The sequence below is a fragment of the Epinephelus moara genome, chromosome 11 (assembly GCF_006386435.1).
Source record: "Epinephelus moara isolate mb chromosome 11, YSFRI_EMoa_1.0, whole genome shotgun sequence".
Classification (NCBI taxonomy): Eukaryota; Metazoa; Chordata; class Actinopteri; order Perciformes; family Serranidae; genus Epinephelus; species Epinephelus moara.
In genome coordinates this window covers 19497441-19524815 of record NC_065516.1, presented here as the reverse complement: position 1 = coordinate 19524815, position 27375 = coordinate 19497441, and the positions used below count along the sequence as shown (strand labels likewise).

The following is a 27375-nucleotide window of genomic DNA, read 5'->3' as shown; positions in this document are numbered from 1 at the left end:
AAACTCGACAAAATTCAATGACTTCTCCAAACTTTAAGGGACTTTTTCTTTCTATGTTGTTTCCAGGCCTGGAAAATGAGATGTAGAAATAACAACTAATTCCACTGAACACAATAAAATTCCACTTCTCCAAAACTTTCAAGGATTTAACTAATACCATTACTTTCAAGGCCTGGAAAATTACACTGAGAAATAACACATAATTCCATTGAACACTACAACATTCCATGACTTTTCCATAACTGTTAAGGATTTTATTAGTTCCATAAAATTTCTTTAGACCTAGAGAATGAGATTTAGAAATTCCATGACATTTCCAGGTTTTTTATGACCATGAGAACCCTCTCTAATTTAGAGCCCGAATGAAAAAAAAATAATATCACGATTATCTTAGATTTTTTTAGTTGTGACATTCCACTTAATGTTGTTTTATAATCACTATTATTATTGTGCAATTTCATGACTTCAAAATTTTAGGAAATAGTGGAGAATATCTGCTTCATGCTTTACCAGCAATTAAATAACCTTTATTGTAGCAACACCTCAGTGTGGCTGTCATGTAAATGCAGTAATTTAACAAATTGACAGAGTGACACTGTTGCTTTAATGACTCAGTCACAGGGACCCCTGGGGACAGCCTCTTAACTCACCCACTCCAGATCCACTCATGACTCAGGGTGCACACATTTCCCATGAAGCAATGTGTCAGCTGTTTGAGTGGGTGGATGTTCCTGGGGAGTAGGCAGGAGTGGGGATGGAGGTGGGTAAGAGGGATTGAAGCGTGGCTATTGCATTTCATGTTCTAGAATGAAGTCCATAGCTCCACACCGAGCGGCCGGACTATAAATAACCTACCAGTTGGAGCTCAGTTGAAGGGTCAGGACAGCTGAAGGAGTGGGCCGTCCCGGGGTTCAGCTGGTGTGGGTGAAGAGTAGAGTGACTGTGTCTTTGAATCCTCTCTCCAGGCAAGAAACTTAAACTCTGCTGCAAAGAAGATCCACTTTTGTTTAATTCAAAGCCCCTGAAAGGCTCCTAGACGCCCCCTGCCAGGACGATGGCTCTGCCAATAAACCCCATGGATGAACCAAGGATGTACCAGCAGACGTTGCTCCAGGACGGCCTGTTCGACCTGCTGGAGAATGAAAAGCTGGTTGACTGTGTGCTGAAGATCAAAGACAAGGAGTTCCCCTGCCACCGGCTGGTCCTGTGCGCCTGCAGCTCGTACTTCCGTTCCATCTTCCTGTCTGACATGGAGGAGAGCAAAAAGAGAGAGATCGTCCTGGAGGATGTGGAGCCGGGTGTCATGGGGCTGGTCCTCAAGTACCTGTACACCTCCAAAATCAATGTAACAGAGCAGAATGTCCAGGACATCTTCGCAGTAGCTAATTTGTACCAGATCCCTTCAATTTTCACTGTATGTGTGTCTTTCCTACAAAAGCGCCTGAGCCTGAGCAACTGCCTGGCTATCTTCAGGCTTGGCCTGATGCTGGACTGTCCCAGGTTGGCCATCTCTGCGCGAAACTTCGCCTGCGAGCGCTTCCAGCTCATCTCCAGAGATGAGGAGTTCCTGCAGCTGCTCCCCAGTGAGCTGGCAGCCATTTTAGCAAACGACAATCTGAACGTAGAAACAGAGGAGATGGTGTTCGAGGCTTTGATGAAATGGGTGTCTCAGGACACTCAGAGCAGAGAGAAAGATCTGCCAGGTTTGCTGGATTGCGTTCGTTTGCGTCTGGTCAGCGAGGACTACCTGAAGGAAAAGGTGGAGAAACACAAACTGATTGCCTTTAATCCTGAGCTGCAGGAGAAACTACAGCTGGTTAGGGATGCTCTCAGTGGGAAAATGCCCGAGGTTAAAAAAAGCAAAAGCAAGGAGGACGGAGGAGCAGAGAAAGATGGAGAGAATGAGGATAATGCAGAAGAAGAAGGTCTGCTCCCGGGCATCCTGAACGATAACCTGCGATACGGCATGTTTGTCAGGAACTTGATACTGATGGTGAATGATGCAGGTGCCGTGGCCTACGATCCGACGGGGAATGACTGCTTCGTAGCATCACTTTCCACACAGGTTCCCAAGAACCACGTCAGCCTGGTCACCAAGGAGAACCAGATCTTTGTGGCAGGAGGGTTATTCTATGATGAACAGAACAAAGACGATCCACTGTGCTCTTATTTCCTGCAGGTAGGAACGGCTCTCAATGAAGCTTTGAGAGAGGATCTTAGATTCTTTAAGGTCCTGCAGCACTTCTGCCAAATAATAAAGTAATAAACATCTATATTAAACCTTTACAGCTAACAATTACAAACATGATGCTGAATGATGCTTAATATATTTACTTGGGATGAGCATAAGTACTCAAGTACTCGATTTGAAAGTCAGTATTCGTTCAACACATAGAGTAATCGCATTTTTTCTTTTTTCCTCCATATAAATGTAAAGTGACCCTGTTCTATACTAAAAGTTAACATTTTTTGTACGGGTCGCAGTGATGTAACTGCTATGAAATATATAGGATAACCTTGAATTTTTCAAGTTAGACATCATCTGCTAATGGTACAGGCAGAAAGTTTTACGCCAAAATAAACAACGTTAAACTTGTGGATCATAGATAATCTCTACAATTTTGCTTGGGTGGTAATATCGAACCCTATTCTTACATTGGATTTTCTATTTTGTGAGTAATTATTTAATGCAAGTACTCAAATATGGAAATTACTTAAAATGCAGATCCCTAATTTGTACAAAACCCTTTGGGGGTGTGCTCAAATCCACATAACTTTATGATATATTTTAATGTGATACCAAATTTTGCAAAGACACCAAATATGTCAGAGAGAATTTTTGTGGAAAACCTGGATAAAACAATGCACAATACATCTAAAATGGCAAAATGTCTTTCTGGATTTGGAAACTGGATGTTAAGGGCTTTACCCTGGGTGCATCTACCTGCAGTGTTTGCGTCTGTCTCCAAGTGCTGGAGCATGTGTATTTCAGGTTGTGTAAACGTAACCCATTCACAATTGTTTGACCTCCTATGACCTCAGTATGACCCGGCCACTGCTGATTGGCTGGGGATGCCTCCCCTCCCGTCTCCCCGCTTCCTGTTTGGGTTGGCTGAGGCTGAGAACTCCATCTTTGTTTTGGGAGGGAAGGAACTGAAGGATCAGGAGCAAACACTGGACTCAGTTTTGGTCTATGACAGACAGTGAGTACGAGTTGGTGTGAATGATTTAATTGGACTGCTGTTCTCAGGACTGAATCCTAACTAATATACACCGTTGCAGCTCTTTCAAATGGGGCGAATCAGAGCCACTTCCTTACCCGGTGTATGGACACGCAACGATATCCCACAATGATGTTGTTTACGTGATTGGAGGAAAGGGAGAAAACAAGTGAGTACTGAGTGGGATCATAACATTAATATCCATCTGTAGCAAGTGTGAAGGCTTTATTCTTTAATCCAGCTACACATGGTCAAAATAAAAGTCATACAAAGAGAAGACTTGAATGATCTTTGTCTCTCATATAAAGGAGCTGCCTGAAGAAGATGTGTGCATATGATGCCAAGAGATTTGAATGGAAGGAGCTTGCACCCATGAAGGTTGCACGTTCTTTATCCGGAGCCACCGTTCATAAGGACAAGATATATGTGGCGGCAGGAGTCACCGACAATGGGCTGACAGACTCTGTGGAGGTCTACGACATCGCTACAAACAAGTGAGTTCCTTGAAATTGGTGTAAAAGCTGAAAAAAGTTAGTGTGGGTGCCACATACAGTTTCTGGCTGCAAGGCATGTGCAAACTGCTCAGGGCATGAAGTCACCAGGGACCCTCAAATTACAATTACAAATGTGATTTCTTGTGTTTTGTATGTGTACTTTGCAGAAAGAAGAAATCGCACTGAAGAGATGTTGTTTGTTTACTGGGTTGTTGCATTTTCAAATTTCTTTAAGCAAATTAAGCTCCTTTATTTCTTGTTTGTTACATTTCACATTACTGCTTTAGTTTTAAAGTCTTTTTGTCTTCGGGGGAAAACACATATTAAAATATTAAATTTAGCTTTAAAAAGCTGTAAATGCATTGCACCTTACTGAAACAAACCTCTATGTGTGTGTTTTGCTTTTAACATTTTTTCAGGTGGTCAGACTTCGTAGCTTTTCCCCATGAGCGTAGCTCTCTGAACCTGGTGTCTTTAGCTGGCTTGCTGTACGCTGTGGGAGGTTTTGCCATGATGCCTTTGGAGGACAGTGATGAAACTGTTCCCAAAGAGATGAATGACATCTGGAGGTGGGTCATAATAACACACACAGGTTCTTTAATTCACATGTTCATTTATGCATAGTGCTCCAAGTCTTGGAAGACATCAGCTATCAGTCTAATGACGATAGCCTCTGGGGGCGTCGACTAGTAGAGTGGTGCTGGCATGATGTTTTTTTGTAGTCCAACCCTGAAGTAAGTGTAAGGCAGGTTTCTCTCTCATGTCTTACCTATAAACTTACTAGTTACTGAATTAACTATCAGTGGGTGAAGTAAGAGCACGGGGACAGCTTCTCTGGGTAACTTGATCCACTTTACTGTCTGAAAAGGAACGTGGGACAACTGAACTTCCCCAAATTAAATCATAACTCTCATTACCTGCATGTAAGGTTCACAATATTAAATAGTTCCAAATTTAACGTAAAGAGCAAAATAAAATATGAAAACAATATATGAATGCAACTGGACTTGCTTGAGTTTCTTGAAGACATTTCACCTCTCATCCAAGAGGCTTCTTCAGTTCTAAACACATGACATGCATAATGGCCGGGTGGGCCAACAACTCACATGTGACCTCAACGACTCTGTAAGGGTCACACCCACACAGAAGTTAAATCCTGTGACTCTGCACCTGTCAATTACAACTGAAGAAGCCTCTTGGATGAGAGGTGGAACATCTTCAAGAAACTCAAGCAAGTCCAGTTGCCTATGACATAGCACTTAAGACTGTTGATTGCTATTTTTTAAGTGTGTGTCCGAGTATTACCTTTTATGACCAGTCTGTTAACCTCCTCAGGTTTGATGACACAGAGAAGAAGTGGACGGGGATCCTCAGAGAGATCCAGTATGCTTCAGGGGCCACTATTCTGGGGGTCCGCCTCAACACACTGCGTCTCACCAAGATGTAAAACCCCCCTCCAGTCCCTGCTTGTAAACAGAAATCTGTGCACAGTGACATCTCACATTAGTAGAGACGTTAAGATTCTGCTAAATGTGATGTTCAGTTTGTTTTATTTTAGACTATAGCAGTCCTAATTATGTGGCTAATTGTACTTCTGGCTTATTATCATGCACACTTTTTGTTTTTGTGATTGGAGACATTTTTATATGTGTGTTTCAGTGATTTTAAACTGACTGAGATTGTACACTGTAAGCAATCTGTAGCTTATTGACATTTTTTGCACTGTAATGGAATAAAATGTAAGTATTTAACACCAAAATCTGTCATGACAATCATGGAAAATGTATTGGCAAAGACCTCGTGCATTTCCCAACAGATGGCAGCAAAGTCATAATGTAGGTGTCATTAGAGAGCACGGCTGGGACATGATACAGTTAGAAAAACAATTCCAGTTGCTCTGCACAGAAATAAAAACACAGCACACATCTCCATCTGCAATAATATATCTATACTGTTTAATATTGAAATGATTTCATTACGCTCTGCTTTGTTACAGACAGTAAACACTAGTCAATAATACAATAAAAGACAGAAAATACAGTCTAATGTTATTAGCACCTCTAGACACTATAGTCCTTGTACGGTTTTTAGTATTTTAATATAGCTGAACTTGACAACTACTGCCTACACATGGTCTTTGTACACCAGAGTTAACTAAGACATAGTGTTTACATTATAAAGTAGAGAATCAGCAAATAACAGTACACATTATGATTTAACACAGCTGCAGTATGAGTAAGTATGGGAGATGTAGAGGGTATGTGGATAATACATCTTTGAATTGACTATGGCATTGGTGCCTATGGTTATATTATCACATATATATCTTTGCCCAAAAAGGGGAAAAGTCACCATCAAACAAACTTATTAGAACAGCCAACCAAACTTTCACGTGCAAAATAACCAACATTTGTTTTCCAATTTTATGATCTAGTTTATATGACGCCCCAAAACTGACAAAATGTTGTAAAAGATTATCAGACGAGTCACAAATACAACTGAAAACATTAATAAATAACACTGTAAGTTAAATAAAGTGTAAAAAGTAACTCTAAATTGAAATCAGTTGGTAATAAAAGCAAAATACTATTATTTGTGTGTGTATGACCAATATAGAGGACTGCATGGGCTAGCCAGCTAGCTTTACTGTGGCTAAACACACTGAGCACCAGCCTTGTCAGCTAGCTACCTAGCTAAAGCTAATCTTTTTCATAAAACTACCCCGTCAGTACATAAAATACTGATCATAACTATATTTTATACCACTGTCTTGTAGTTTATCACTGTGGAAATTCTTGTAACAGCAGCTAAAGCATTTAGCTAGCAAGCTAACAAAAACAAAGTTTGCTAGCTTAGGCTAACTGGCGTTAGCTAGCTAATCTTGCTAATTTTTGTAAATCAGTGTGTGATTTAATGACTCTTTTAAAACATACTAAGCACAAATACAAAAAGCAGCTTATTTTTAACTGACTGGAGGTCAAAGGAAAGATACGTTAGCAATAAACTTTTACATTTGTTCTTTCTAGGGCTGAAAATAATGATTTAGAAAAACAAAACAAAAACAATAACACAAATTTTCAATAGATGAATTTGTTGTTTACCTATAAAATGTCAGACATCGTTTTTTCCCAACAGTCCAAAACCCAAAGATATTTATTTTAATATTATAGCAGACTAAGGAAAATAGAAAATATTCACATGCAAGAAGCTGAAACCAGAATATTTTAGCTTTTACTAAATGACTGAAAATGATTAATTGATTTTTAAAGTAGTTGTTGATTCATTTTATTATCTATCAAATAAAATATTTCTTTTTTTTTTTTTATATACTGTTACATTTTTTGACTCCTGCTGCAACCTTTTGTCAGTTTTGGGGCTCCATACAATTGCACCCAAAATATGGGTAGATAAAAATACAAACAAAAAAACTTCTCCATTCTTTAAAAAAAGAGCCTTTTTTCATCTTCAAAAGAGTAACAAATATCTTTAAATTCTTACATACATACAATTCTTTCTCTCCAATATCGACATGAAACTTTAGTAACTGCTACTAAAATAAAATAGCAATATTCACAAAACTTTTCTCCAAACTGAAGGCCACAGAATCAAATCCTTCTGGATACACACTACGGCTCTAGCAGCTAAACGCAAAAACTACAAGTCCCAGTAGAGACCCAACTTGGCAATCCCATGAGCAATCTGCTTTGTACCAACTGCCATGCTCAATGCTTCATGATGTGACAAAAATTTGCCTTGAGTGCAATGCAGAGTGCACAGTCACTGTGGGGTCTAGGCACCCACTTAATCACTGACAAACCCTCATTTAAGGACAAGGGCATGTCCACCTTTGCCTGATCTAACACGAGCCTTTGGCTGCTAGCCTTAGTAATGGAGAATTTGGCTAATTAAAGACATAAAGCCTACTTGCCTAGAATATAGGACTCCTAAAGACTGTGCAAAAATTTCCCTTCTCAGTTTCTAGAATCTCAGCTTGACTGCCATTCAACTTTTAAATAAAAAAACTTATACTTAAAAAGATTGTTACATTAATTTTTAGGATTTGGGAGACATCAGGGCTCATAAATGTCTGTCTGTCGATATATTTTTAATGCACAGCTCGTTTAAGTGTTGCTTTGATGATGCGTCAGATGGGTTTTGTCTTGTTCGCATCTCAGGGAAGACTTGTTCACTAAATAATCCAAGACAGAGGATTAACATTTAAATTCTGCTTTCTAGGATGGATTTAGATTTCACGCTTATTCAGAATGCTGTGTCATTAACTTTGTATGTAATAAAGTGTGTCATGTGGGGCTAAACAATTTAGTTTTATTACATTACATTTTTTTTTAACCATTTGCTAATTAATTTGATAAATGCCGGTATTTAAAAACAAATCAGATCATCTGCTCAGTGTCATTCTCCTCCAAAATGATGAATATGATAGAGTTTGTTTGATTTATCATAACACCAATTGATCTATACCACACTGGGTTGGAAGCCTGTAACTTAAGTGGATTCGAATATATCATTTCAGTCTTATTCCAAGCAGGTACATACAGTAGGACTTAATTTTGCAGGGTCTGAACAAACACTTTTGGCGTCCCTTTGGTCTAAATAAAATGTTATTTCAGAGGACTGAACACCTGCCGAGGACACATTTCTGGCAGCGACTGCAATTTTTGTAATTTCCTATAATCTTATGCCATGGAAATATTAAAAAAAACAAAACACACACACCTGCCATCAGCAGATTTCGATTCATATAACTGCTACTGTATCAGCCTTCAAACCATACTAGCTGAACTGGAGTATAAAGTGCTCACAATAATTGATATCTTTCTCGTTACTCAATTTGGCAACTGACAACTTCCTTAACATTTTCTCAAAGCATGAAATATAACAGTCACATATTAAAGCTCCTTTAATAATAGGAGCAAACTGGCAAGAGCTAAAACTAACCTCTCTTAGTTATGGTAGTGATTGGAGAAGAAGCCAGTTGGAAACAGCCGTAGCTGTGCTGTATGCACCCTCATGGACGAGTCACAAATACTTGTTGGGGCCCAGACACACCAAGGCGACAGTCAGTTGGTCAATGTTGGTCAATGTTGGGCCGTTGTTGAAAGTCTGTTGCCCTAGTTTTGGCAGTGTGTTTCGCACCGTTGGCACTATTTGTCTCGTGCGGCTTTTTACGGCTGATTTAGCCTGCTGATTGGGTCAACTCAGTCCAGGAGAAGAGAAACGGAGGTGTGAAGGTCTGAGATTGTGAGATCGAAACAAACTTATATGGGTAAGATTATGTTTTTAGCCATTGAGCTCTTTAGCAGAAACCGTTCGTAGTTTGTGTTAGTGCTCGCTAGCGCCAGTAAATATCTTTTGTTCCTTCAACATTGGGTTGTGTTGTTAATATGCTAACTGGCTAACTAGTGTATTGAATCCGCCCTGTCTGGCGTCTGCTTTCCCTTTTTGAATGATGAAAACAGACTACCGCCACCTGCTGGTATGAAGAGTCATTTCCTCTCAGGCAGGCGCAGAGTGTTTGTGCTAGTTGGTTGACGTCTTTGCAGGGTGTTCAAGCGCAACTTGAGGTAATGCAATGTTAGCCTTTGTCATCATTATTTCTTTGATGTCAGTTTGGTGTGTCTGGGCCTCTAAAGAGTGGTACAGTGTCAAACAGGCAGGCTGAAACATGGAAACACCAGTTAAGGGTGCAGGGCGACACATAACTGACTCCACAAACCGATCAAATTCAAACAAATAATACAAATAAATTAACTGTAATTTGTAGATGTTAATCATTATGATCACTGATATCCACGCGGTACATTTAAATATAAAATGTATGCCTTTGGATTCAGCCTGCTACGTGGAAATCATATTTCTCAGTAAGCATCTGCTATCTATTGTTCACCTTGTGTCTGCATACATGTTCCCCATTATGGGCTAATGTGGCAATCAAATTCAAAGTGCATAAATCAGTAGTATTAACTACTATCCCTCCTCCTTTACCATCAGCTACTATCATCATCATCCATTACACAAAAACATTCAAATCCCTCCGAGTATAAGGCGAATACACAAACTATAACCACAGTATCTCAGTATTGTCTCTTGGGCTAGTGCTTCTCAAAACAGTGAAGTGGGAATAGCCTTCTCTTATGATCCCAAAGTACTATGAGCTTCTCCAGTGATAACTAGAGACACACTATGAATGATAATGTACTCTTAAGGGAGGCTTTTCTCTTTCTTTAGTGTGGCTGACAGAGTGCAGTTTACTAAGATACCACAAGAGAGCAACAGTCTTTATGTTTATGTGGCATTGCCTTTAGTCCTCTCTCTGTCAACAATCAGAAGCCCCATCTACCAAAGACGAGATCAATGCCTAGATGGGTGTAAGACGTTGGCAGTTACCTCATCAAACTGCTCATAATGTCTAAATTGTAGCTCAATTCTGACCCTGGAGCTCTCTGTCCAGTAAGGCTAACTTGGATTGATCACAGCCAGAATATACTCAACAATTCAACAGCAGACTTTTCATTTAAAGGGCAGTCTCAAACTGGACCCTGTACAAAAGCAGCAAATCAAAGTACAAAACGTGTTGGACACACGAACAAATAAAAGAAGAAGTACCATTTTCAAATAGCATCTGATGTGGCCCTAACCATTTAACCATGGCAGTTTAAGAAACACGTGTAACTGGGGGTGGGCTAAGATGTAAGACTACACTAAGGTGCTTCAATTTGTCTTTTAAATAAAACAATGAACAGCTTATTACATTTACAAAAGCTTATCCACAAACTCCAACTTTCCGGTAGTACCAGCCAAGACGCACGTGGGGGCACATTCAAATGACTCTCGAAATGTAAACATGAGGAATTAATCACGAGGAAGAAACACATCTTAACAATATTTACAGGTTAACGCTACACTACAAGTCTATAGATAAAGTGAGCGGGAGTGCATCGATAGTGCACCGAGACTCTTTTTGGGTAATTAATTGATTGAAGTGTCAGATTTTAAGGAATATTTTGACATTTTGGGAAGTATGCTTGTTTGCTTTCTTGCAGAGAATTAGCTGAGATGAATGCCACTCTCATATCCGTATGGTAACTACGAAGCTACAGCCAGCAGCCAGTTAGCCTAGCTTAGCATGAAGTATGCTAACAGGAGAAACCAGCCAAATGTTTAAACATGGTGTGAAACCAAGCGGTGACCTCCAGAGCTGAAAAATCAAGCCAGTGAGGAAGTGCCAAAAAACTGCAGTTCTTTGAATGACCACTTGAGGCTGGCTCCAGATGGCAGTCAATCCCCACAGATACTCCTGCCGAAATTTAACAGAAATAATCATGTTAACAGCCTGGTACAAAAAATGGTTTTGGTCTCTATAGCTAATTTACCCCTTCATGACAACTATACAGGAGGGGGATTTTTATATAACTCACCCATTTAAATTTTATTAAGACTTAAATTTTCACATAAATTGCCTGTTGGCAAGGTGTCACCACAGTCTGTGAGTCAGGCCCACCCCTTGTTCACTTCTGGCTCCCAAGAACCAAGATGGCGACAGTTGATATACCAAACTTAAGGCTTCAAAATGGATGCCCACAAATCCATGGGCGATGTCATGGCACCTATGTCCCTTTTTTTTTTTTTTTACAGTCTGTGTGTGGAACAAGTTGCCTTGGTTTTAAATTAATTATACAAAAAAAGCAACTATTTTTGCAATTTTCACCTGCACTTGCAATTACATTGCAAAACCCCCCCCCACCTAAAAACAGCAACATGCATCACAATTTTTTTATAGAAAAGCTGCCATGAAATCAGGCACTTCAGGCCACAACAACAGTTGGTGACGGTCCAGGGTGCACCCCGCCTCTCACTCAATGTCAGCTGGGATAGGCTCCAGCCCCCCATGACCCTGAATAGGAAAAGTGGTTACGGATAATGAATGAAAACAAACAGGACTTGTTTATCAGTGAGCTTTTGGTACTGCTGGATGATTTTTTTAACCTTCAGACAGAGCCAAGCTAGCAGTTTCACTGTTTCCAGTCTTTGTGCTGAGCTAAGCTAACAGCTGCTGGCTGTAGCTTCATATTTAACATACCGACAGGAGAGTGGTATCATTCTTGTCAGCTAACTCTCTGCAAGAAGTATTTCCCAAAATGTCAAAGAGGAGAACTTTTTACTGACGAGGATTCAATTCTATTATTTCAGTTCTACTTGAGTAGGTTCGTGACAAACTTGTCAAAAGTGCACGTAGAGCCACAGATGTCTGAGGGGTATTACATACTGCATGTCTCTTAATTTGATCAGCTTCTACAGATCACCACTGACCAGTTTATAACAGTGATGTCATCATAAGGAGCCCTTTTAGTGATGCGCTCTGTTGTGCCAAAAGTACTCACTGTCAGTGCTTTTTGAGAGATTTAGGCATTGTAATATAATGTTTATTGTTTCACGATATCTATCATGATGAAATGTGCACACTTAATGAGCTACGTGACGTAAGATGGTTTTTGTGAATATTATTATCATCCCTACACTCTGCAAACTATGATACAGATCGGGTTTAGTTGGGAAAGTTAACATTAACATTAGATTTTTAAACCTACAAATATACTGTAGGTCTGAGTACATTAGGTTTTTTACTAACAAGTCACAGAAAAGTGCGATACCATCTCGAAGCCAGATCTACAGGAGAGGAGCGCGCTTGCTTAATGTAAGCAAAAGATGAGAGTCAACAAATTACTCCATCTCCTGACTCGGGGGAAGCTCAAGTGTTGATTAGCTGAATGTAGATCTTCATCTCACATCTCTGCCTCACGTCTCACACAAGCACACACACACACACACACACACACACACACACACATACACACACTGCATTGCACGGCCGACTCTCCACGCATCACAACTTCTCTCGCATCCTTACAAATTGACATAACGTGCCACGAGTTACACACTATCACAATTATAAAAATCGAGACAATTAGGAGTACATTTTAAATATCACTAGAGTTAAATGTAAGGTGCAGGATCGATTATAAATGCTGTATAACATTATCTAACTATAGCAGGTGAGCTAACAGGATTTGGTTATTGGCAATGCCATATACATGTATATGCTCAGAGACAAATCCACATTTGGTTATTGCTGGGTCAGACCAGAACCACTCGCTACATCTTGGCAGAGAACGATCAAAAATAAAACTTTTTTTTTTTTTCTCATCATAGTGTGGTTCTCGCGTGACTGATGACCCCCGTATGAGTGAGGATTCAGGAAACTCTTCCTCCCACTTTGTAAAAGATGCTACAATCAATGCATTGTGCAAGGCTCTGGAGAGATGTGCGTGTGGTGGTGGAAAAATCCCAAATGAAACCAGAACAGAGTTGTGAAACTCATGAGGAGAAGCACGGTGACGACGCGTCCTACTGGACTCTGAGGTTATCTATTGTATTTAACAGAGTAAAAAATAACTATTTCTTATTGTGGTAGGTGTATGTGTGTTTTCTTACGAGGCCTCCGTGTAGCCTTCAGTCAGTTTCTCCCCTCAGTGTAAACGTCACTGAGGTGTATCACTCTCCCGCCGCAGGAGTCCTCTTAAAAGCTCTAAGAAAAACAAAAGTAACAAAAGTGCTTTCGATGCTACAGAGATTTGTTAGTTGTTGGAGTTCATCCTACCGGCAGAGAACAGGGGAGGCGGTGGGGGTAAATGAGGGGTGGGAGGCAGCCCCCCCATGGAGTGCAGCAGGGGAAGAGACAGCTGGGTACCATGGAGAGGGTGTGGGCTCGAGGCAGCGGCGGGTGTGGTCGCAGACGTGGCAGGAAGCGCCGTCCCCAGCTGCACCTGACCGGAAGAGTCCACGACAGGCGAGGCCAGAGGCTGATGGAGGCCGAGGGGGTCGTTGCCGTCGGTAACCATGGGGTTGCTGACGCGGAAGCATTTCTCCCTGTGGGCCTTGAGCATGTTGGAGAAGCGGAAGCGCTGGCCGCACACCTCGCAGGGGTAGGGCTTCTCACCGGTGTGGGTGCGGCGGTGGCGCTTCATGTTGGGCCGGCTCGTGAAGCTCTTCCCACAGATCTCACAGATGTACGGCTTCTCTCCTGCACAAAGACACACAGGTTTGTGGAGCTTTTCAGCGTCTCTTAGGGTGCTTTCACACCTGCCCTGTTTGGTTCAGTTCAATCAACTCAAGTTTGTTTCCCCCCTAAGTGTGGTTCATTTGGGCAGGTGTGAACATAGCAATCACACCAAAACAACTGGACCGAGACCCCCTCCTCAAGAAGGTCTCGGTCTGGTTACAAACAAACTCTGGTGCGGTTCGTTTGTTGTGGGGAGTATTTAGCAGCTCAAGAGCCAAACTAGCATAGCAATGCACCAACAACAGCAGTGAAGAAGACGACTGCATCAGTAGTGCAAGAGGTGACTCACCAGTGTGTGTCTTCATGTGTTCATCAAAGTACTGTTTCATGTTGAAGTCCTTTCCGCACCACTGGCACATGAACTGCTTGTGTCCGATGTGGATGCTCATGTGGGAGCGCAGCTGGTATTTGTACTGGAAGCGCTCACTACAGTTCTGAAAAGGCACACAATGAATGTTTTCACACGAAGTCTGAACAATCATAAACAGCCCCATAAATGGTGGTCACAAAATGAATAGTCATTGGGTTCCTTCTGTGGAAAATACAGTGCTGCTAAATGAAACTGATCCATGAAAGTAAAAAGTCAGACATCCATCGGTCCACCTCTCTTCTGACAAATTTAAATCAAATTTCAGCTGTGATATTTGTGTCTGTAAAACACACTGTAACTGATTTCAGTAATAAAATCAAAAGTATTTACTGTGAAACATGAACTGTATAATGGGTATTACACATGTTGAGTTATACAACATAAAATATGCCAATAGGTTGTTCGTTAAACTTTGATTAAAGTGTTTCAGAACTCCAGTTTGTTTAAAAGCACACAAGCCAGCAGCAGCTATCTTAACTTAGCACCCTTTTTAACCTTTGAACAGGGCCAACTAACTGTTTCCCTCTGTTACCAGTCTTTATGCTAAGCTGCGCTAACCCTCTCCTGACTGTGCCTTCATATTTACTGTGCAGACAAGAGTGTGGTTTCAATCTTCTTATCTAACCTATGGCAAATATGCAAATAAGCATATTTCCCAAAACTTCATTTTTTCTTTTAAGCAGTTAGGTCATTCTATCAAATATTCCCACACCTGATGAATGCAGCAAAAACTACAGCCACATTCACAAAGAGAAAGGGACTATTCATTTAAGAGAGTGGTGTTGATTAAGAATGATGCCAGAAAGCAACACACAAAACAGTTTAACTACGTTATAGGGCGTTAAGTGTATAAAGATAGTTAAACGATTCGGTAATGACAGGGATTTTCCTTTGATCAGCACATCTGGATCCCCACATCATTCAGACTCCCTGACCTTAAAGGGTAAGTGCTGTATTTTTCAACCTGGACCCGTATTTGCCGTATTTTTGTGTCCAAGTGACTAATGGGAATAACAATTTAAAAAAAACTGGTTAGTGCTGCAAAAACAGGCTGCAATGTGACCACTCGGTGCAGGTTCACACTTCAGTTTACGTCCGCCAAAAGTGTTTGTTTTTGACACTGACAGGATCAGATTATTACTCCAAGTGTCTGACAATTTATGGAAAAGATCCAAACAGAGATAGACCTTTTTGTTCAAGAGTAAGGTCCTTTTTGTTTAACTAGTAACAGCCCTGGAATCGAGATTGCCAGACCCACCAGACTCCATTTAAATAAATAGCAATTTTATCATTGTAAAGCACACTTCATTCAAACTCAACAGAAGCAAAATAAAAACCACAAATACCGCCTTTGTTACTCTTTCCACTGTTTGAAAAATAACAACGCTGGTTTGGTTGAAATAAATCCTTAATTCGCCCAGTTAGATGTGAAAATACATTGGCTCTATACGCGCTTAAATGACTGTTTATTTCAATGGAGTCTTGTTGGTTTGGCGATTATGATTTCCGGGCTGTTTCTAAGTTAAACAAAAGGATCCTACTCCTCAACACAAATGTTTATCTGGATGTGGACATAAACTGATGGTGCAAACTTGCCCTGAATGTTTACATTGCACCCTGTTCAGCAGCTGTTGGCTGCAGCCTTCTGGCCCAATACTGGGCCACTTTTAAAAACTGTTACCATCAGTCACTTACGCAAAGAAAAACGGGAAAATAGGGTCCAGGCTGAAAAGTACCCAACTTAGCATTTAACATGAGTATTTTACAAGCAGCAGCCATAAAGCAGACTCATTACTCATAAAATTATATTCTAGACACCGATCATTTCAGAAATTACAGGTTTTAAACTGGTGGAAATCTCAGCTGGAGTGAAACTCCTCATGTGAGTTAAGTGGAGAGTAGCAGCGGTGGCAGCAGCAGTGTATTAAAGGAGCTCAAACCTCACACTTGAAGGGTTTCTCTCCTGAGTGCTGCAGAGAGTGAACCTTCAGGGACATGCTGCGCTTGAACGACTTCCCGCACGTCTCACAGGTGAACGGCATGTCCTTCGTATGGGCTAAACACACACAGACACACACACACACACACACACACACACACAAAGACACACACAGTGCAAGATAAGTTAATGGTATTCAATACTGAGGCACTCAATAGCAGAAGGAGGACAAATAAGCAAACTGCTACCTTAAAACAGCACTTTAAGAACAGCACTGAGGCTTTTTCACCTGCTAATTACGATGCTAAGGACAATGGATGTGTCTCATCGAGTAAATAATCTATGTCCTCTGAAGTTTCCACATCGAACTCTCAAGTCACGCCTTCAGCAGGAGGGATAAATAGGAGTCAGTGATGTACGGTAGTTTGTACAAACCCTTCTTTTATATGGAAGTAAATAAGGGTAGTTTGTTACAGTTACTTCCTCACTGTTGAAAATATTGTTGCACAATTCTTAATTACAGATATGCAAAATATTTCTAAAGCTACAGAACTCTTCTACACAAGAGTGTATAACAGAAACATTCAGATACACACATGCACACAGACTACAATATGCAACTGCAGGCTGTGAAATGATTTTAAACTTCATTTCATAAGCTCAAAATATAAATGACTCCCATTTGCTTCTATACTTTCACCACTGAAACACACACAGTGAATGAGGTAAGCCCATCTGGGAATTAAGATACTTATCTCCCAAAAAGTGGAAGAGGAAAGCTACACCCAAAACAAAATCCCGCACAACAATCAGTGGAAAAGGAAGTAGAGTAACAAACTGGAACAAAGCGACCAACCAGGATCGCTGATGTCACTGCCACTCACCGACCATGTGCTTCCTGACATGAGCCATGGTGTAAAACTTCTTCTCACAGATCTCGCAGGAGAACTTCTTCTCAGCGTAGCCATGGACGATCTTGTTGTGCTCGTGCAACGACCACAGCTTTTTGAAGGCCTTGCCACATGTTACACACTTCCAAAAAAAAAGAGGAGAGAAGAGAACATATAGTTATTACAGGAGCTATTTGGGTATCATCTGGAACAGACTTTACAAACACAATCCAGGTGTGTGGGCTTACACAGATACTTGGGCGTGCACTGTACCAAAAAAGCAATTAGAGTCAGTAGATTAAAGCGGCAAATGATCTTCAAAACCACAGCAGGAGTCCAGCTGCTCACTGCAGAGTGGAGGTACTGAGACATATCAGAATTTATTATTACTGACTGCTGAGTTACTGACTGTGATCGGTGTTAATATATTTACATAACTGCAACTGTGCATGTACTAATTATTAACTAAATACTACTTTAAAAGCTGAGACTACTACTTTAACAAAGAGTGTAGGTTTGTGCCTTCCAAAACAATCAGACAAGCTGTGTTAACTCCTATATTATTAATGCAATAACCCCCCTCAAAATCCTATTTAGTTTCCCTGATACAGACTTTAATCTTGACAGTAAATTATGTTGGATTTGCATCTTTAACCGGATATCAATTTTTGTCACAAAAGCATCATCCTATATTTGCCTCCACTTGAACTGTTAAATCTTTTGTCAGAAAATAATAAAACTACACATTATCACATCTGAATCAGAACATAAACTCTACGTTTTCTACCTCCCAAAACATGCAGATGATTTTTTTTTGCCAAGCTGCACATCATCATCACCATCTCCTTCCACCAATCAGGGGGTAAAAGGTGACCCAGATGAGTGTGTCAGCATTTTTATGATCTCTGACCTTCTTTCATCCTGCTAATGACAGCAGCTGGCCACAGGGTCACAGAGATTTCACACAGTCACTCAAGTTGTGACTGTAAAGGCCTGGTAACAGCAGAGAGCGGCACAGTGAAATTTATCCCATGTCTTCAAGAAGTATGTTGTTGATGTAGCTTGGTGACTTAGTGACTGCTCAGAGTGGTAGTTGCTGAACTACTGTAGCTGGTGCTGGCTAGCCAGGAACATGCTAGCACTAGTCAAGCACAAAAGTGCCCCAGGCTTCTCTGTATTTGTTCTGTACTAAGCTGTTTACCTCAGGATTGTACATGTTTTAATTCAAGAGAGTTTTACTGAGAAGGGGAAAAAAATCTCCACACAAATAAGCTTGCTAACTAGCTAATATCCTTTTCTAAAATTTGTGCATGTGCAGGTTTTTTTAAACGTGAAGACCCACTAAAATAGGCAATAGACTCCTTTCCAATTGCCAGTAAACTAGATCTGTGTACATGACTGTGTGTCACATTTAATGTCAGGGATGTCAGGAAACAGTAAAAAGCAGCATGGAGGCCAGTAAAATGCGACGGTGGTTACTTCTTTTTTTTTTTTTTTTAAATTTCTGTTACTTATTCAGTCCCTCTTTCACAATCGGGGATGATTAATGTTGGACGAGCACTGTGTTGACACAAGGTATTTGTGGTGGTGCGTCATTGCGTTGTGTCACAAAGGGGGGGAAAGTAGCACGTCCACACAGGTGTCATGTTTTTATTACTGCTGGTCGGAGCCAATTGGAGCTGGAGCCAATAAATACCTGTGACTGCTGAAGAGTCATTTGTCCTGGGAATGGATGCTGATTGTAACCTTCCCCAACATAGACAAGAGCCTTTGCAAGTGGGTGTTAGTGGATTTTTTGTCCAGTTGGAAAGGGGCTTAGCTAGCTCATTTAGCAAGCTTGGTGGCCACCGAGATAAGAAGAAATATTAAGTGAAAATCCTTCCTCTGTTGTAGAGTAGTTTACACTGATAGAGGAGGGTAAAACAAAAATGGATGGTGCAACAAAGCTAATAAGCTACTAAAGCTTTCTCTCCATTTTGGACTCTCTGGCTGTCCGTTTCCTCAAAGGTCAGCGCTGTTAAGACGACTTTGTGTGTCAGATTTCACTTAAGTCAAGCTCGACATGAAAATGAAAACATGAAAAATTTGAGTGGATTTACTTGGCACCCCACAAGCAAATCCACTGATTGGGGCTAATCAACTGAAATTGAAAAATTATAGTCTTAAGAGTAAGTGGGAGAACAGAGCTAGGAGCTTAAAAAATGGGGGATGGAGGTTGTATCATACCTGGATGCTCTTCTCACAGTCGGTCTGTTGGTGCAGCAGCAGCTCGCTCTCCAGCAGGAAGCGTTTCCCACAGTTATTGCAGATCTGCATGCGGTTGTGAGTGACGTTCATGTGTTTCTCCAGGTACCAGCGGTTGTTGAAGACGCGAGGGCATTTCTTACACGGGAAATGTTGCTTCTCCTCCAGCCTCACTTTCTGGCCCAGGCTCTCCGTATCCAGCGGCCTCTTCCCGCCTTGCCGCTGGTTGGCCAGCGTGGCCTCTGCGAGTGTCTGCCGCATGGAGGCGGTTGTACCCGCCATGGCGAAGGCTCTGGTGCCCCGGCGAGGTCGATCCATCATGGCCGGCTGCTCCAAGCCTGGAATGTTTAGAGTGTTCTCCTCCTCTTCCTCGTCTTCCTCCTCATCGTCCTCTTCACTGCTCTGACCCAGTATGTCCCCTCTCTTCAGGTTCAGGTCATCGTCATCCTCTTCTCCAACTGTGTCGTCATTCTCCGCCTCATTCTCCTCATCGTCTTCTGAATCTCTCTGGTTGTCATGGCAACGACCAAACATAGTGGATGCCTCTGTGGCAGTTGCTGATTTGCTCTCTGATCCCTTTGACACATTGAGGGTCTGGTTGTTGAGGTTGACTTCAACAATGATCTGGTCTCTGTTGAAGGAAGTGTGGCCATCTGCGTTCTTCGACTCCTCTCCATTGCTCTCGACTTTGCACAAAGCAGCCACACCTGTTCCAGCCCCGCCCCCTGACCCGTCCTCCTTCTGGTAATACTGCTTCTGCTGGGAGGCCGTCTTGCCTGCCTCCTCCACTCTAACAGAGAACGGGCTGCTGCCTTCCCTTTTGTATACCCTCCCCAGCTCTGACTCCTGTTTAATCTCTGGGTACAGCTGGCTGGAGGGCATTGCTACAGCAGCTGGGTCGCCGCCACCGAGCCCTTCCTGATTGGCCATATCTGCGCAGGTGGTTCTCAGCGAGTGGCTGCTGATGAGGTCACGACAGGAGGCTGCGATGTCGCTCATCTGAAGCAGGGTAGCGGCGTTGAGCACGTCCCGCACAGTGCGGCTGCTCACCAGCAGTTTGGAGGTGTAAATGAAGTTGAGGATTTGTTGCAGGCCCTGAGAGGTCAGGGCGTCCAGCGACAGGTCCACCCGTCGCAGCTGTTTGCTTTGGGCGAAAAGGGAGTGGAAGAAAGGGCTGTAGGCCGCCAGCACGCCCTTATGGGCTGGGAAGGTGCTGTGCTGACGCACCAGAACGATGTCAACGTCACACAGGTCAGGCTGGAAGAGGCGCTGCTCATTCAGCCTGTCCATCAAACAGGTGAAGTGCAGAGCCACATCCTCCACCAGGGAGAACTCAGCAGAGGGGAAGTCCGTGGTCTTCTCCACTATGAGCTGCAGAGAGAGGACATGATGGAGGGAGAAAGAAAGAGAAAAAGGTCAACATCAAAGGAACTTATTATCATGTAGTATCATGTAATGTAATGGATTAAACTTCTGAATAGGAAGACAATTAGATCTCAGCTGCAGTGTGACCAAAAAGTTCTCATTTTAACAAGAAACATTTCCTGTCATCACATCAATTTATCTTCTTGTGTGACAAAGCTTTATCTAAAAAAAACCTGCGTATATGTTTAAAACAAACTTTACTTGTTATAGCATCAGTGCCAGATGAGCATGTTGAACAAGAACCAGCGGTAACTAGAAACACAAAAACACAACTTAGCTAACATAGTATATGTGCAAATTTTAACTTATTTTTTCTGTTGATTGGCACTGCACCCTTAATAGCTTTTGCCTTTTTATTTTCTCCTCCTCCATCATAACCATCAATTTTTGCATTAAAAATTACTGTATAATTTTCCATTATGTGCAGTTTTTATTCCCCCTACAACAAGTTCTACTTAGACCCAGTTTCCACCCAAATATTTGTGTGTGTGCATGGGTTTATCTAACACAGGAAAAGCTGCTAAAGATAGGCGATAGTCTTTTCCCATTGCCAGTAAACCAAAGCTGTGAACACGGCTCTGCAGCAGACGAGCATGCCTTTCTCTGTGTGTTGTTTTTTTTCCAGCTGTGTCACGTTCAATGTCACAGGCAGGCTGGAAAACAGGTTAGTAAACAATAGAAAGCAGCATGGAGGCCAGTGAAAATGTTACTGTGGTTACTGTTACTTTTTTTTATATCTCTCACTTATTCAGTCTAACTCTCAGACTCAGTGCAAACTAAATGTGGAACAATGTTTGAGTGCTGCTGAGGTGGAGACAGATGGTATTTTGTGATGTGTGCACGTCATTGCAACTCGCCGGCAAAAGGGCTAAAATCAGCACATTGACCCAGGTGTTGTATTTTCATCGAAGCCGATCAGAACTGCAGCCGATAAATACCAGTGACTACTGCAGAGTCATTTGACCCAGGTATGAATGCTGATTGTAACCTTTCCCATTACATATCATTTTCTTGGAAGCTCTTAATTACATCTTCATGCAGAAGGAGCTCCGGAAGTCTCCTGGGTTGCTCTGTGTTTCTTTTGAATAAAAAGCAACACATATCAATCACATGACTAAGTGCATTACTACGGAAGCGAGATGCATTAACTTAAAAAATTAACTAAAAAATATTTGCCCCCCCCCCCCCCCCCCCCCTAAATTGCGTTGGAAAACATGGAAAAAACTCTGCTTTTGTTTTTCTGAATTAANATGTATTATCAAAAAAATAAACAAAAAAATATTTGCCCCCCCCCCCCCCCCCCCCTAAATTGCGTTGGAAAACATGGAAAAAACTCTGCTTTTGTTTTTCTGAATTAACGGGATGATTATTTTGTTAATTCAGAAAAAACAAGAGCAGATTTTTTTCTTAGGTGAATGCATTACACTCCTGTACATAGCAAAAATTGGCAGTATTTTGTAGTACTAAAATTTGACCTCCAACTAGAGGCATAAATATTGCTGAAACAATTTCTAATGAAATAAATCCTAAAGCAGTCATTATAGTGTTCTTTATGATTTACAGTCTGTTAAGTGCACTGCACCAAGTCACAGACTGCATGCATGCTGCACGAGAAAAATCTAAAAGGTGTAACACTCAGCGCTCTGTGCAAGGTCCTCAACTTCCCAAGGTGGGTTTATTTTAGCACAGGAAGGGCAGGGTTTCGATCCAGACGGGATGTGAGTGGGGACAGAGCAGCAAACAGAGCAAACACACACACTCACACGCATATGTGATGTGCAACCATGCGCAAAAAAACACAAATGCACAGACACACACACACATACACACAACAAACACAAACACAGTGCCTGGTCTCTGCAAGGACTGACTGGTCTGAGCATTGGTATTCTGTGCCATCCCACCCCCATTAGCCGGCTCTCTCAGCACACCCACTCACTACACTGTCCCTGAGGAACGGAGAATTATGCACAAGACAAAACACGTCCGGAGAAATAATTAGGGAAACCATGCCGAATAAATACTAACTAACCCTGCAAACAATTAATGGAATTTATCATTCTGGGCATCTCTTGAAGGCAGAATAGGACCGAGTATTAATAAAAACCTTGTTTGGGCTGGAGATGATGTAGCTGTGAGCCATAATTACATCTCTATGTGTCTTATTTTTCAATATTTACTGTTGCATGTGCAGGACAAGACATGTGCAATAAAGAAAAAAGGGTAAGGGCAATATATTAAATTAACAATTCATTCTAGGACAATAACTATTATGGAATTTATGTAAAACTGCAGTAAATGAGTATGAATCTCACTACAAAGACTGTTAAGTGTTCTTGATTCTTTCCCTGCTGCCCAACGTAGTTTGTCTTTAAGATCAATGAAAATGACTGTTCATTGTTAAAGCTGGAAAATGGATTTGCATATGGGACTAACCTTGAAAATCTGGCCTGTTTGAAGAATTCAATTATGGAAGTGTTAGATTTATTCATAGTTTTGAGCTGCTAAATTGGACTGCGAGCCAGAGAGGAGTGGAGATCGGGTTATCTCTCCCTGTGCAAGGCTACAGACGTCGCCCAAGGGCAAAACGCTGCAGCCTTAATCAGATCAAATGTAAGTTGCAGACTGGAAGTTATGCTGCTTTGGTGATAACAATCGGCATCTTCTTCTGAGATTCAAACAGGACAACACTGACAAAGATTAAATTCTATAGGATGAGCATAACAGATTGAAAACATTGATAGCTGAGGGTCAAAATAAAGGAGCCAACGACATCTTTTTAAGGTTTAATGAAGGATGTATTTCCATGTAGATTTTGTTCCTATTACCAAAACAACTGTGTGATCTTCCTAATCCCTTGATGCTTATTCTGCTACCTCTTCAGGACTGCAATGTTTGGGCCATCATTAATGGGTCTGAAAATCTGATCCTAGGGATTTGAAATGCAAAATAATGATGCTCGCCATATGTACCTATAAAACAGGACTCCAAATGAGTTCCCAAATGATTTCCACACTGTCTGCACAAGCCTTTATGCCCCACTCCTGAGCATGCAAAGGGGCAATTTGAGCACAACTAAAAAATTTTGCATGTAACAAAGCTTTATTTTGGGGAGGAAATTATTATCACGCAAAGAATAATTTAATTTGAGCAAACAGAAATCCTTTTTGTGCTCAATGTATTTGCATGTTTTCTATCATCCACATAAGCGGACCACAATAATCTGTCTCACTCAGTTTCACCCATAATTGCCCTCTTAATTTAGAACAAAACATTTTAACTACATTATTTACAACTCATTTTCAACTAAGTCCACACTGCAATACAAGAACAATGCCACAGCTTTATTTCCATGTCTTCTACACTGATTATGAACTGGTAGGGGCGCTAACTTTTGGTGTGGGTCATGTAGCTTTAGCCTCAGTGTTTGTGATATCATATATGTGGCCATAAAGTGCATATTTAAGGGCCTTTTACATAGTTGTTGTTTTAAAACTTATCAGATGAAAACATTAAAAAGTCAGCCAGAGAAAGAATTTTCAGCCAACCCAGGGAGTTAATGTTTATAAGCTAACGTTAGCTAGCTACAGGCCACGACAAAATGGATGGTCGCCACTTAGAAATAATTTCTGTGGGAAATCCAACACCCATTACTTGAAAGAAAATTACCACAAATTTTAGGTAGCTAAACCTGCCAGGTTTTTTTTGGAAACTGCACTGTGCAAGAACAAAAAGTGCAGAAACTAAGGGTCAGAGCTAACTGTCAATTATGAAGTTAGTAAAGTAACGTTAGCTTAGTGAGCCCTTTCTGGAAGAAATCTTTCCATTTTAACCCAAACTCTTTTTCATAAACCTTCAGGACTATCTGGTTTAAAGTCCTGAAGGCAAACTTCCCCAAACAGCCATAAAACACGGACTAACATTAACAAAAGTTGACAAATTATCAAATTCAGCACGTTAGCTTAAGCATGATTACATTGCATGAATTAGCCTAGCGGCTAGCGGACATTTTTCCTCTACTCGCAGCCTAACAAATTACATGTAACGTCATTATATTTCTTATTCACCACTGGTTTAAGTCACTGTCTCTCTCTATTGAATGGCACAGTTGAATTTCAGCCTACGTGCATGTTTTTCAGTCAAATATTTATGAAACAGAGGAGCTAACGTTGCTGTCGTGAGAAGCTAGCGGAGTGAGATTGCCCCGAATCTGGGGCTTAACTTTTACTGTCACTTTTGCTGGGGAGTGTGTTTACAAACTGACTGACAATTTTGCATGGTATACCTTTAAATTATTACCAACTTAGTTTGGCTGCACTTTGTCGCAGAATCAAACAGCCTTAGCTCGGTAAGCTTAGAGTTGCCACCCCAGCTTTCCATAGACATGGCATGTGAGCTCATTGCAGGTCGCACTTTGCTGCTGCTTGATGTGTTTTCAGTGTACACTCTGAAAGTGCTTCCTTACTATCCAAGTAATTGATTATCCTGCTAACAATCAGATTGGAGACAAAAAAACAATCAAATGGGAACCACTTTATTCTCTGATTGGCTGAAACTGTGACACTACATATCACTCACGTGCATGCAAAAATGTGTTAAAATGGTCAATCACATGGTCACAATTAAGGCATGAACACAGCAATCATTCATTTACTGCTGAATGACAGTGAATGACTGCATTATTGTCATCCAGACAGATGCTTTATAACTATGCAATCCAAAAGCAGATACTTGTTACCATGCAGCTGCCGCATCTGTTACAACACACAATAAAGACGAAGCCATCTTGTCACTTTTCATCACATACAGTACTCCAGCCAAACAAATTGAGTGAGTACTTTGCAATTAAAGACCGCATCCAGCTCCCTCGATCTTTGTCTGTCATTATCTCTCACCCCCTTTTCTCCCCGCCTCCCCACCTTTCCATGGAAATGTCAGGGAGCGCGCTTGTTTGCTGTCATTAGAGGGAGCGCCACCTTTAACCAGCCTCTCAGTCAGATGCCTCCCAATACATTATTCATATCTGGCCTGACCGTGACAAACACGCAGTGGGGGGATTACTGACGCACCCAACAAGAGGTGTCATTTAAACGGGCTTCAATCAAAGCTCCCTTTCCACACTCATTTAATCTGCCAAACACAACATGCAAGGGGATCTTCTTGCATTGTGGAGGCCACAAAGGGCCTGTTGCACGCGGCGACTCTCAAGGTTGATGTCTTTTAATCCAATAACAATGCTATTTATTTAACTGTCAAAATTTTACTGTGACCTTTACATGTTATAGAACGTGACAGTTCTGCTTGTAGATAAGTGCAACATGAAAAACAGCATGCCAAATAATTGTCTTCACACTCATAGGTGTAGATTTCTGGGGAGACAAAGGGGACACATCCCCCTGAATATTTAGAACATGGGTCCCCCCAAATGAAAATAAGAAATTTGCAGAGGGCTTCTATTTTGATGAAATTAAAGAAATTTTCACCATAGATTATAACAGAAAAGGAAAAAAGAGATGCATACAAATTCAGAAGAATGCAGAAAAATTAAGTGTTTGATGCTCAACTTTTCGGGGAGGACCCTAAATCCTCCATTTCATATGTGTCCCCCGAATTTTCAAAGGAAACCTACGCCCTTGATCATGCTGTATTGCAGTTTTTAACACACCACTAACCAAATTGTTAAATCACTGAAAAATCTCACAACAAGGCAATTGTTTTGAACTGCAGAATAAATCAAAACCTATATGACTGGACCATGTGGGAATTTAATTTGAAAGGACAGACAAAGGAACAGGCGGCTCGCTCAGTGTGTGACGTGCACTTGTAGATAAAATATAGGCCTATATTAATGAAGGTTCATTAGTACGGTTTTGCATTTCTCTGTAATGTAGCACAGTGTTAACAATGTTACTGATACTATTCTGTCTCACACCTTGCACGCAAACTATTGTGGCCCTGCCAGAAATATATAATTTAAGAATTAAATTAATATCGTAAACATGCAGGCGACTACTCGACTAATGGCCCTAAATGACAACTGTTGGTCGACTAGGAAAATTCTTAGTCGGGGGCAGCCCTGGACTGTCTGATGGCAAGGTAAAGAGGTGAAAATATTCTAAATAAAAGCGTACACTTAAATTGATATTGATTATTTTTAGGTGGGTCCTTTATAGGTGGCTAAAAACCAACCAACTGAGGCAGCATTTGCTCAACACCGTTTCATTTTATGTACGTGAGGAGGGGATTTTCTACTCAAAAGTTACTGTAAACAAACATTGTGTTTCAGTCTATTAAGTAGCTGTTGTAGAACTTTCTATTATGTGACATGGTCTTCAACAGCAGATGTAATCACTGATCCAACCTGATCAAATTTGTGCATTTTCATTGCTTTTCTTTCCTATTCAGAATTATACTAATTGGCCTGATGAATGCGCTCTAATTGAACATCACAATTACCAACTCCGAAAGGTCACAACTGACAAAACCAAATCTATCCATTGTTTAACTGCTCTAATGGGGTTTCACTCAAGTATGCGTCAGGCATCATCGTTGCCCAATTTGGAGGGCTGATGCATTTTGGGAAGATAATCAGGCATTTAAAAAACACTTCCCTGATCAGCCTGATGGCAATGCTTTAATTAAAATGCAGAG

At 41.2% G+C, this 27375-nt stretch overlaps 2 protein-coding genes across 2 annotated transcripts in view; one reads left to right on the top strand and one right to left on the bottom strand.

Moving 5' to 3' along the window:
* Positions 1-833: 833 nt before the first annotated feature.
* On the top strand, positions 834-5472 carry klhl40b (kelch-like family member 40b). The gene is made up of 6 exons (XM_050057157.1): positions 834-2179; positions 3043-3203; positions 3283-3390; positions 3530-3715; positions 4135-4284; positions 5051-5472. Exons 1-6 carry the CDS (start codon positions 1055-1057, stop codon positions 5160-5162), a joined length of 1842 nt encoding a protein of 613 aa, XP_049913114.1. The 5' UTR covers positions 834-1054; the 3' UTR covers positions 5163-5472.
* A 126-nt stretch (positions 5473-5598) lies between these two features.
* Positions 5599-27375, bottom strand: part of zbtb47b (zinc finger and BTB domain containing 47b) — a 36309-nt gene continuing 14532 nt past the window's right edge. The window contains exons 2-6 of the mRNA XM_050057156.1: positions 19282-20670; positions 17050-17197; positions 16167-16282; positions 14146-14290; positions 5599-13817 (exon numbers count right to left, since the gene is read on the bottom strand). Of these exons, the coding sequence (XP_049913113.1) occupies positions 13372-13817; positions 14146-14290; positions 16167-16282; positions 17050-17197; positions 19282-20670 (2244 nt within the window). The 3' untranslated portion in view covers positions 5599-13371. The remainder of the gene's footprint in view (positions 13818-14145; positions 14291-16166; positions 16283-17049; positions 17198-19281; positions 20671-27375) is intronic.

Bases quoted from the DNA above. Each gene is read 5' to 3' on its own strand.
- klhl40b (XM_050057157.1), top strand. From the start codon at position 1,055: ATGGCTCTGCCAATAAACCCCATGGATGAACCAAGGATGTACCAGCAG. The intron at 3,716-4,134 runs GTGAGTTCCTTG...ACATTTTTTCAG, and splicing joins TACGACATCGCTACAAACAA to GTGGTCAGACTTCGTAGCTT. The intron at 4,285-5,050 runs GTGGGTCATAAT...TAACCTCCTCAG, and splicing joins GAGATGAATGACATCTGGAG to GTTTGATGACACAGAGAAGA.